The sequence below is a fragment of the Temnothorax curvispinosus genome, unplaced genomic scaffold (genome assembly GCF_003070985.1).
Source record: "Temnothorax curvispinosus isolate PA1 unplaced genomic scaffold, ASM307098v1 QBEX01010126.1, whole genome shotgun sequence".
NCBI lineage: Eukaryota > Metazoa > Arthropoda > Insecta > Hymenoptera > Formicidae > Temnothorax > Temnothorax curvispinosus.
This window is the reverse complement of record NW_020219906.1, coordinates 405,261-416,486: the sequence shown is the minus strand read 5'-3', so window position 1 is coordinate 416,486 and position 11,226 is coordinate 405,261. Positions and strand designations below refer to the sequence as shown.

Sequence of the window (11,226 nt, the reverse complement as noted above, 5' to 3'; positions counted from 1 at the left end):
CGAGTCGACGTGAATTTATCAAGTTTCTGTATTCGTAAAAAATTTCGATCGAACTTTTGGGATCGCAAGTAGAAACAATTGTTCGTTGAGTAATCGAACGTTTATATTGACGAACTTTGTAACAAAAAACTATCTCGACCTCTTAACTTTTAGGATAAAAAATTCAACGTCTCGGATTAATTCTTGGAGTAGAGTATTCATAATCAAAGAGAAAACTGAAAAATTTCGGGACATCCCGTATATTACTACATAGGTGTGCATGCATGCGTCGAGCGTGTACGGAAAGAGAAAGGGAGAAAGAGGTACACAGTACACACTACACAGTACGTGTTGGGGGGGGGGAGTAAAGAGTGGAGCCCGACTCGGAGGAGCTAGGATCCGCGATAAGAGGGAACGAATAAACGAGGGGAGGACTGAGGAGGGAGAAAGAGAAAGAGTGAGAGGGAGCAGTGAGCAGCGCGGCGCATGCCGTAGCCACGGCCCCCGACCCCCGACGGCCCCGACTCGCGCCTCGCGCCTCGCGCCTCTAAACTCGTGCAGCGGCCCCGTGCCCCGTGTCCCGTGTCGGACGAATTTTAATGGCGGCTGATCTCGACTCCGCCGTTTGCAGTGTTGCGTTGTGAGGCGACACGGACGGGCCGCTCGGCGCTTCGCGCGGCGCCGACTTATGGTATCGAGACGGTACGCGAGCATCGCGGATCATCATCCGGATCCGGCGGCGGCGGCAATACCCCGGGCGGTGCTGTGCGTGTGCGGCGGCGGCGGCGGCGGCGGCCAGTGGCAGTGGCAGTGGCAGCGGCAGCAACAGCGACAGCCCGTTCGTGGTGGCGACCAGTGCCTATCTACGCGAGCCGGGAGCCTCCTCCATCCGAGCATTCCGAATTCCGAGCGAGCATGCCGCACATCCGCGATGTGCCGTAGCCCCGTAGCGATCACGCCCGCGCCGTTGTGCGAGCAGCGTACCCGCAGCGTGTATCCGCGACCGCGACCTGCGACGCGCAGCGAGCAAGGTAAATTGGCCCAGCCGCGCGCGACTCGACTCGGCGAGAGATGCGAGGTGGCGGCCCTGGCGTCTCGCCTCTGCGCCGATATCGTCGCTCGCTCGGAGCAATCGGAGCATCGGAGAGCCCAGCGTGTCGCGTAATCGGGGATCGGGGGTGCCTGCCCTCCGTTCCCGTTTCATTCTACGATCGGAATTCTCTCCGCGTCTTTACGGCGTTAGTGCGTTACGGCTTACGGCGGCGCGATCAGGCGCGATCGCCAATTCGTCCCCGCGGCCGTGTTTTGGTAGGCGATGTGATCGTGACGGGAATGGGAATGGGAAGAGGAGGTGGTGGTGGTGGCGGTGGAGGAAGAGAGGGAGGGGCGACGGAACGGGGTTGGTGGAAGAGTTGGAGTTGGAGTATCCTTGCCTTTGTGCGAAGACAGTGGCCTTAGCTGTCAAGTGCAGCTACGTTGGCCACGCTAATGAAGGGCGATGCGTGCTACGGTATTGCCCGAAATGCGTGGAGCCATCTGCCCCTCGCCGTTGTGCCTTTTCATTGTTAGGGAGACTCGGCGAGCTCCTATTTACGCCTCTCGGTGGTCGTTGGCGGTCGTTGGTGGTCGACGGGAAACCTGTCCAACGGAAGCGCGTTGCCAGCGTGTACGCGACGTGCGGAGTGCGGACTGCGGCGCTTCACGCTACCGATATTCGGCATTCGGCGTGGCGTTTCGTCACGCTTCACGCTTCTTTTTTTAACGCATCGTGTATACGAATTTTGCTCGAGTCGCTGCTGTGCGTTTTTTAAGGTTATTCCGAAAATCTGCGTCTAGCGTACTTCTGCTCCGTGTATTACCGTTACTTTCTTCTTTTTGGACCTGAGAAGGAAACGTCGAGGTTGGAAAACACTTGCCTTGCCGGAATAATAACGCGGAATGTGACAAACGTAACGTGCGCGTAGGGTGTCGAGATAATAATTCTAAAATGAGTGAAAATACGACGTGTATAATTTGAAGCTCCCTAACGCGTTGAATGGTTACGTGGCGCGCATATGCGATACAATTTATTCACGCTTACCTATTTGATATAATTTCCTCGTAATGTTTCAGGGATGCCAGACAATGATCGACATGTCGGTGCCTGTGCTCGAGCATAGCTGGTAGTATTGCGTCAACACTGGCTCGCCACCAGCGGCAGGGCACGTACCCTGATACCTTTTACATTTCCTCTCCTAGACCTGCATACGCACTGACGCACACGCTACGCGTGTGCGCACGTGCTTTGTCAGCTGTCGCGTACACACCATGAGATTCCTGGGACTTACCCAGTCATTTCCCAAATCGCCTACAGTGACGCCTCTGCAAGTGCCATTGCCGCCACTCCTTCATCGCGTATCCTTCTCATCCATGTCCATTGCCACATGGTTCCTAGTGATATTGGCGACCGCAGCGATAGACACTCCCGCTAGCACCGTTCCACCGATACAGGAGAACAGATCCCCGCACGTACTAGCGCAGTTCCCCGCGGGAAATGGACAGCGATACGGACATTTTCCCTTGGACGCCAATGCAACCAGGGAGGGAGCTTTGAGATTTAATCATCTCGCTATAGATCCTTCCACGGGAAGGCTCTATGGAGGCGCGATCAACAGACTTTTTCAACTCGATTCGAATCTCAAACTGGAGGAGTATGTCTCAACAGGTTAGTTCTTTTCTCTCTCTCTCTCTCTCCTCAGTATAATGTTACAATGGATAATGAATCTTTTCTCATTTTAGGACCGAGACTGGACAATCCTCAGTGTCATGCAACAGGTTGCATGACAAGAGATATACCCACTTCCTTAATGGATAATGTGAACAAGCTACTAATCGCCAACCTCGAGTCGCAAACGTTAATCGCCTGCGGCTCCCTTCTTCAAGGCGCTTGCGAAAAATACAAAATGTCCAACATATCCATCAAGCCAGAATTTATTCCTCTCAGCGTGGCTGCCAATGACGAGAACTCGTCCACGTACGCTTTCATCGGGCCCGAGAAATACAATCCGTGGGGGCAGACGAACATACTCTACGTAGGAACGACGTTCACCAACAAAGGAGATTACCGTCACGATGTGCCCGCTATCTCCAGCAGGAATCTCGACAATCTGGAATTCGCCGAGTACACGTTCAACAAGCAGTCGATCGTGTACATCGACGTCAAGTATCGAGATCACTTTCTGGTCAAGTACGTGTACGGGTTTAACGCGAGCGACTACGCGTACTTCGTCCTGGTGCAGAAACAATCGTACCTGCCCGAGCAAGAAGAACTGGGATACATCTCCAGGCTGGCGCGAAGTTGCATAAGCGATCCGAATTACGACAGCTATACTGAAGTAACTCTGCAGTGTACGGTCGATCTAGGGGACGGCAAGCAACACCATTACAACTTGGTACAGGACGCGAAAGTCGCGGCAGCGGGCAGCGATCTGGCCATGCAACTCGGTATCTCCGTTGGCGATCCAGTATTCGTTTCTGTATTTTCGCCCAGCAGAGGCATCACGAATGAGCCTCTGTCACGTTCGGCGGTTTGCATCTACAGCCTGCAAGACATCGAGACCAAGTTCAACGAAAATATTCACATGTGCTTCAACGGTAGCATCAAGTATCGAAATATGGGTTACGTCAGCGGTCCTATACAAGATGGAAAGTGTCCTACTGCCGGTGTAAGTAAACGTTTAACCAATGGAAAGAATAAGCATTAGAAATTTTATTTTGCTGTTTTCTACATTATATTATTTTGCTTTGCAGACCACAGGGAATATTCTCAACTTTTGTGAGGTTGGATTAAAAATTTCGGGCGTATCGCCAATCACAGGCCAGGCTATCCTGCATTTTCCCGATACGTTTATTACCTCGGTTACCATCGCCAACACCGAGAGCCATACCGTAGCGTTTTTCGGCACAAACGATGGCGTTCTCAAAAAGGTCTTACTGTCTGGAGTTGAAGCGTTCGTCTACGAAAGCGTTACGATTGATAAGGGACAAAAGCTATTGCCTGACACGCTGATTTCACCGGATGGCGAATACATCTATGTATTATCCTCCTCGAAGATATCGAAGGTCAAAGTGGAGCATTGCAGTGGTTATACCACGTGCAGCAGTTGCCTCGACGCGAAAGATCCTTACTGTGGCTGGTGCTCTTTAGAAAAGAGGTAACGTGGTTATTATACAGAACACTTTGCATACAAAAATTTTATATTCCTCGCAAATATGAAATTTTTTATGTTGTAGCTATATTTATATAATAATAATAATAATAATGTGAATATTCTTTTGCCCACAGATGTACTGTGAGAGGAGATTGTCAAAAGGCAAGTCACAGCAGTCCACGATGGTTGTCCCTCGGCACGGGTCAACAGTGCATCGATTTCGAGCAGGTTCTACCCGACCGTATGCCCATTAATCAGATGACCACAGTGCAATTAACAATTAGAACTTTGCCGGAATTACCAACGGGCGCTAATTACAAGTGCGTTTTTGGTAACGCCGAGCCAATAGACGCGCTGATGACCGGTTTCGGACTATCCTGCCCTACGCCACCCGTCGTGGAGAGACCCAACATTCCCGAGGGCGCCGATCATGTGCTCGTACCGCTGTCCGTACGATCGAGTGAAACGAACAAAGACTTCGTTTCGCGCAACTTTGCGTTTTTCGATTGTTCAAGACACACCGTGTGCACCGAGTGCGTAAAGTCGCAATGGGCATGTAGCTGGTGCGTCTACGACAACAAGTGCACTCACAATACTAGCTGTCAGGGCATTATATCAGGGGAAAACGTAAGTTTTGCTTAATCTGTTGCGTCTATATCTTTTGTCTACAAACTCGTCTGTCGTAACTTATATTACAATAGATATTATTATTATTATTTTTTTTTGTTTTAGCAAAACCAAGCTAATCTTGCCGCGCATGGCGCGCAATATTGTCCGAGATTCGTGGAACGCAAAGAGCCGTTGATGTTGCCAAATAGCGTGCCCAAGGAGATAGTGCTCGAAGTGGAGAACTTGCCGCATCCGCAGGTGGGCCACAGTGGATTCCAGTGCATCGTTAGCATCGAGGGTGCCAATCTGAAGGTACAGGCTCGTGTGGACAGCAGCCGTTTCATCGTGTGTGACAAGACCGTATATTCTTACGAGGCGGTCAGCGGCGAATACGAGGCCGAAGTGACGGTTGTTTGGAACACGAATCACCACGTGGACAAGACGACGATAATTTTATACAAGTGCGAAGTGCTCGGCTCGCATCGCGAGCACGCGGACTGTTCTTTGTGCGTGACACGGGACGCTCGGTTTGAGTGCACTTGGTGCGGGAATAGCTGCGTGTACCGGCATTCGTGTTTACAGTCACCGTTCACCGAGTGTCCAAAACCCCGAATAGATATGATCAAACCGCTGAGTGGGCCGATCGAGGGCGGTACACTGGTGACGATCGAGGGTAGCAATCTTGGGTTGAAGGAGAGTGACGTGGAGGGTAAGATACACATCGGCAACACTCCGTGCACCCTGGTGGACTATGAAGTGTCGGTGCGCATTGTTTGCCGTACCGGTCGGCACGAGGCCACGGATGCAGCGTCCGTTGTGGTCGGGAACGACGCCGGATACACGGAGAGTGCGGTGCTGTTCAATTACAAGGACATACGTCTGTCAGGCGTGTATCCATCGGTCGGGCCACAGAGCGGCGGCACGCAACTGGCCATCACCGGTAAGTATCTTAACATCGGTAGCACGATATCGGCGTATCTGGACGAGTTGCCGTGCCACGTGAACGCGAGCCAAGCGAGCAGTACGAGGTTGACTTGCGTGACCAGTAAGTCGGGCCGCGTCAGGCGAATTCACAGGCTAACGCTGAGCATCGATGGTGCGAATCGCACTCTTATGGACAATCCGTATAATTATACTCACGACCCGACCATCATGGAGATCAAGCCACTGAGGAGCTTTGCCTCAGGCGGCCGCATGATCACCGTACATGGCACAAACTTGGACACCATTCAAAAACCCGAGATGGAGGTTTACTTCGATAACGAGCAGTTGCCGGTGAACAGAACCGTTTGCACCGTCCTGAATCCTACGCAAATGGAATGTCCGAGTCCGAGCGTTGCCAAGAGGTTTACCTCGATCCGACGCACCGAACGTTCGGCAGCCGCCAATGCTCAAGCTACCTCGTCGCCGCATTCGTTGAGACTAAAGGAATCCCAGCTGTCTCTCAAGATCGCTTTTATCATGGATAACGTGGAGAGCGTGAGAGATTTGGAGAAGCAAAGTCTTCGTAATCGACTGCTCTACGTCGAAGATCCAAAGTTCTTTCCATTTCCACGAAACGTCAAGCTGTACAAGGGGGACACGCTGGTGATCGAGGGTGAGAATCTCAATTATGCCAGCGACGAGTCCGATGTAAATGTCACCGTGGGTATCATGCCCTGCAACGTAACGTCGCTCGCTCTCACGCAATTGGTCTGCACGCCGCCGGATCAACAACCCGCTGACACGGACGAGCTCGGCATCAAAACCGAGAGCGGACTGCCTCTGGTGGTGGTACGGGTCGGTCGTAGCCTACGCTTTCCCATCGGTTATTTGCGCTACGAGGTCATCAAGTCCTATCCAATACCGCCGGAAGCAATCGCCGGTATTGCCGCCGGCACCTTCGGTCTTATCTTCCTGTTCGTCCTGGTGTTGGTGATATACCGTCGTAAGAGCACGCAGGCGGAGCGAGAATACAAGCGCATACAGATACAGATGGATACGCTCGAAAGCAACGTCCGTATGGAGTGCAAACAGGCGTTTGCGGAACTGCAAACGGATATGACGGACTTGACCGCGGATCTCGAGTCGTCGGGTATACCCACTCTCGATCATAAAAACTACATTATGAAAGTATTTTTCCCCGGGGTAATAGACCATCCCATATTGAACGATCCGCGCTCACGCAGCAATGTCTCGCGGACCAACTACGATGCGGCAATGATACAGTTCGAGCAGCTCGTCAACAACAAGTACTTTGTGCTGACGTTCATAGAAACCTTGGAGGCTCAGAAGGACTTTAATATTAGGGACAAAGTGAACGTCGCTTCCTTACTCATGGTTGTTCTAATGGGTAAGATGGAATATGCTACCGATATACTAATGAACCTATTGTTGAGACTGATTGACAAAGCGGTGAACACGAAGCATCCGCAGCTCATGTTAAGGAGAACGGAATCCGTGGTGGAGAAGATGCTGACGAATTGGATGGCGCTCTGTATGTACAATTACCTAAAAGATTATGCCGGCTCGTCCTTGTTCCTGCTGTTCAAGGCGATTAAGCATCAGATAGAGAAAGGACCGGTGGACGTAATAACGCACGACGCGAGATATTCTCTCTCGGAGGAGAGACTCCTGCGCGAGCAAATCGAACACACGATCGTCACGTTGCACGTGGTGCAGGACGATCTCGACGAGAAGATACAGTGTAAGGTTCTAGACTGCGATACCATAAGCCAGGTAAAGTCCAAGATTCTCGACGCGCTGTACAAGAACACTCCGTTTTCGCTGAGGCCGTCCGTACATGACGTTGATCTGGAGTGGCGGCACGGTCGTGGTGGTCACCTGACCCTCCAGGATGAGGATCTCACGACCAAGTGCTGCGGCGAATGGAAGAAGATAAACACGCTGGCGCACTACGGCGTCAAGGAATCGGCGGTGATGTCGCTGATTCCCCGGCAAAACGACGGCTTCTCGGTGGCGTGTAAACCGCCCTGCCATAATTGCAAGCCCTCGCATTATCACCTGCAGCAGCAGCAGCAGCAGCAGCAGCCGTCGATTCATCCGCACCACCAGCCGTCGCATCATCATCTACATCGACACTCGAATCATTGTTCGTCCACGCATCTTCCATCCACGCCCAATCACGGGCTGATCAGTCCTGTAATGTACAATCATCCCGTGAGCGGCTTGTACTTCGACTCCCAACATTCGCCGCCCATCATAACGGCGAACGGCGACGTCGAGAGCGCCCATGACGTCAATCAGCGGCTCTATCATTTGGTAAGGCCCATCGAGGATGTGCATTATCCGCCCGGCTTGGGCTTCACCGGAAGCAACAAGCACCATCATCCCGAGCGAACGCACAAGGCGATCCCGGAAATATTTCTGACGCGATTGCTATCGACGAAGGGCACCGTACAAAAGTTCGTCGACGATTTTCTAAACACCATACTGACCGCCAATGAGGCGTTGCCTGGCGCGGTTAAATGGTTGTTCGATCTTCTCGACGAGGCTGCCAAGAAACACGGCATCGTCGATCCGGAGGTGGCGCACGCGTGGAAGTCGAACAGCCTGCCGCTCCGGTTCTGGGTGAACTTTATCAAGAATCCAGATTTCATGTTCGACATCAACAAGTCCACGACGGTGGACTCGAGTCTCTCCGTGATCGCGCAGACGTTCATGGACTCGTGCTCGATGACGGAACACAGACTGGGCAAGGACTCGCCGTCTAACAAGCTGCTCTTCGCCAAGGACATACCGCACTATCGCGAGAAAGTCGGTCGATTCTATACGGATGTGCAAAGACTGCCGCAGATCACCGACCAGGAGATGTCTAGTGCCATGCAGCAACTGAGCGCGTCTCACGCCAACGAGTTCGATGTGATCGCGGCGCTGAAAGAGCTCTACATCTATGTCAGCAAGTATTATGAACAAGTGAGTAACACGCTTAATAATAATCGATTATTATCAATCGCCCGTTCCCTCAGGATTTCGGTCAGTAAGATGTCAGGCCGTGACGGTGTTTTATAAAATTCTTTTCAGATCCTAGAGGCCTTGGAGACAGATGTGGGCTGTCGTAAACTACACCTAGCTCATAGACTAGAAAACGTAGCGTACACGCTCGAGGGAGAAGAGACCAGTGCCTGCTGACATACCCTCCTCACTTCCATCCCAGGACCCGTCAACCTCTCCAGAAACACTGACTAGTGCCTCCACTTCATGCATCAGATACACCTCGTTACATATGTACAAATATTACACATTACAACACACCGTGTGAATAACAATGCCGTAAAAAAGATACACGCGATTTCGTTAGGGCTAGTCAGGCGTTAGGTCACGGGATAGACAGTTCTCGTGGTAGTATTTTACCGTCTTTACGCGTTGGCCATACCGAAATACGCTTGTAAACATGTATGGATATTGGTAGTAGGCAATGTACGCGCCTCTGATCCTTAAATCACGACGCTGGACAGACGCCTATTGAATCTCTCTAGGAAACGAGCAAAGTATTTATATATATATATAAATCTCATCGAATTCGAACGAATCTCAATTTGTAAGATATTTTTTCGCGGGTGATTATTGTTATCGTAGGATAAACGAGAGAGATTTGGTTGTCTTATGTAATATTAAGTTATTTTAACCCTTTACTCTCGTAAAACGCCGTCGTGCTTTCTCTGTCGAGACTCTTTTGAGGATCCGAGACGTGGATCGGTGCAAATACTTATTAGGAAAGAAATTTAAAATGTAAAATTTTATGGCCGACCTGATATCTATACGTGTGTACGTAAATACGGAATAAATAACATAAAGTAAAAGTAACATGTCTAATGGTAAGTGAGAGAAAGCCATAGTGTCCACCAGACTGTCTGTACGGGAGCGACGTACGGCAGCGAGTAGTCTGTGATCCGAGCACGAGTGGCTATGCCTACTATCTTCATTATGATATATATAATTATTAATATGTTATATATATATACATATATATATATATATATATATACATGAAAAATATATATATATAAAGCAAAGAATCATGCGCAACACACCTCCACGGATTGTAGTGAGCTAGTTAGAGAGGGACTATATGTATTATAAGTTGGGGGTTACGCACCCTTATAATTCAGAGACAGAGTAACAGATAATATTAAATTAAGGCGATTAAAGTAACGTTAAAAAAAATTTAAGAGTTAAAAGTTATAAGAGCAGCTCAGTCTACTCTAGGCCTATCTACGCATATTGTCGAACGAAGAAATTGTTTTCTTTTATCTTTATCTCTTATTTTGCTTCTGAGTCTCTCTAGATCTGCTATACGTGGTAGTTTACGAAGTGCGAATAATTTTTTAGAAAGGCCATTTTGTGGAGCATCTAAAAATTTTTATCTTCCATTGTACGTATTATTATATTATTGTGTTATTATTATTACGATATCAACGGTTATTAATTATTATTTCTCTATTATTATTATTATCTATATATATATAAAACTATTAATGCTGCCTATTAATTATGCTATATTATTAAGTGTAACGGATGCAAAACGAAACGGACCTTTTTTACATTAATCACGTCGCGAGACTATTATAGACTGTTTTGATCGTGCTGAAGAGAAGTTTTTGTATTCACTGATATATACTCTGGCCGAGATTTATGTGCTATTGTCGCAATAAGGTCTTAGCGGACACTCGTCGTGGCACAACGACACGCAGTATTCTTTAAAAGATCTAACTCTTACTTTTTAGTTAACATAAGACTGGCAGTTTCCTTTTTAACTTGCATTTGTATTTTTTTTTATTTTTTTTATTTTTTTTGAAGGAAATTCTTAATGACCCTCGCGTTGTGTAATACCGGCGGAAAATTAGTAACGATTCTCGTATTCGACACGCACTGCCAAGTTTTTTCCGAGTCGCGCACTTTTACGAAGTCTGTCGATCCGTTCAGAGCCAATGTAAGAAACTCGTCGTTCAATCGAAGGCGCAACGAAGATTGATCGGCGAGTCATCGGTATAGGTCCAGGGAGGCTGGGGACGTGCTCACACTCTTGTACTTAATACGTTCGCGCGTCGTAATTTCAATTACACTCCCAGGTCCCCAGGCTCCCCCGCGCGTTTGCGACCATTCGCGGCCACCTGTGTGTATCTCCTTTCTCTCTCTATTACACGTGTATCGTATTTATTTATATTACCGAGGAGCTCTCTCTCTCTCTCTCTCTCTCTCGACCGCGGATGTACGTCAATCTGTGCTAACTGTGAGTCTTTTTACACTTCGTCGTGTGCACGTCCTCTTTGTAATCGGATCGTACGAATTATCCGTATCCGCATGCCCGTTTCTGACTCTTTTTACGTATGTACGTGTGCCATCTGTCTCGACGCGGTGAGAGATCCGCTCGTTCCCGGGCACGGTTTTCCGCCCCTAAATAAAATAGGCGCGCGCGCGGTATCTATTATCGGGTCCTCCCGGCACG

At 49.4% G+C, this 11,226-nt stretch overlaps 1 protein-coding gene across 3 annotated transcripts; it reads left to right on the top strand.

The window, feature by feature from the left end:
* Positions 1 to 767: 767 nt before the first annotated feature.
* Positions 768 to 10,169, top strand: LOC112459770 (plexin-B). Of its 3 annotated transcripts, none has more exons than XM_025024076.1 (7): positions 768 to 1,010; positions 2,092 to 2,683; positions 2,758 to 3,683; positions 3,769 to 4,172; positions 4,304 to 4,796; positions 4,902 to 8,693; positions 8,802 to 8,909. In XM_025024076.1, the coding sequence occupies exons 2-7, from the start codon at positions 2,287 to 2,289 to the stop codon at positions 8,907 to 8,909; spliced, it is 6,120 nt and encodes a 2,039-aa protein (XP_024879844.1). In that variant the 5' UTR covers positions 768 to 1,010; positions 2,092 to 2,286. The 3 variants fall into 3 exon arrangements, with proteins under 3 accessions (XP_024879844.1, XP_024879845.1, XP_024879846.1); XM_025024077.1 differs by lacking the exon at positions 768 to 1,010 and adding an exon at positions 1,374 to 1,489; XM_025024078.1 differs by lacking the exon at positions 768 to 1,010 and having other exon boundaries at positions 2,287 to 2,683; positions 8,802 to 10,169.
* Positions 10,170 to 11,226: the final 1,057 nt, after the last annotated feature.

Excerpts from the sequence above, each read along its gene's own strand:
- LOC112459770 (XM_025024078.1), top strand. The coding sequence starts at position 2,287 with ATGAGATTCCTGGGACTTACCCAGTCATTTCCCAAATCGCCTACAGTG. Across the intron at positions 3,684-3,768 it reads GAAAGTGTCCTACTGCCGGT|ACCACAGGGAATATTCTCAA; the intron begins GTAAGTAAACGT and ends TTTGCTTTGCAG. Across the intron at positions 4,797-4,901 it reads GCATTATATCAGGGGAAAAC|CAAAACCAAGCTAATCTTGC; the intron begins GTAAGTTTTGCT and ends TTTTTGTTTTAG.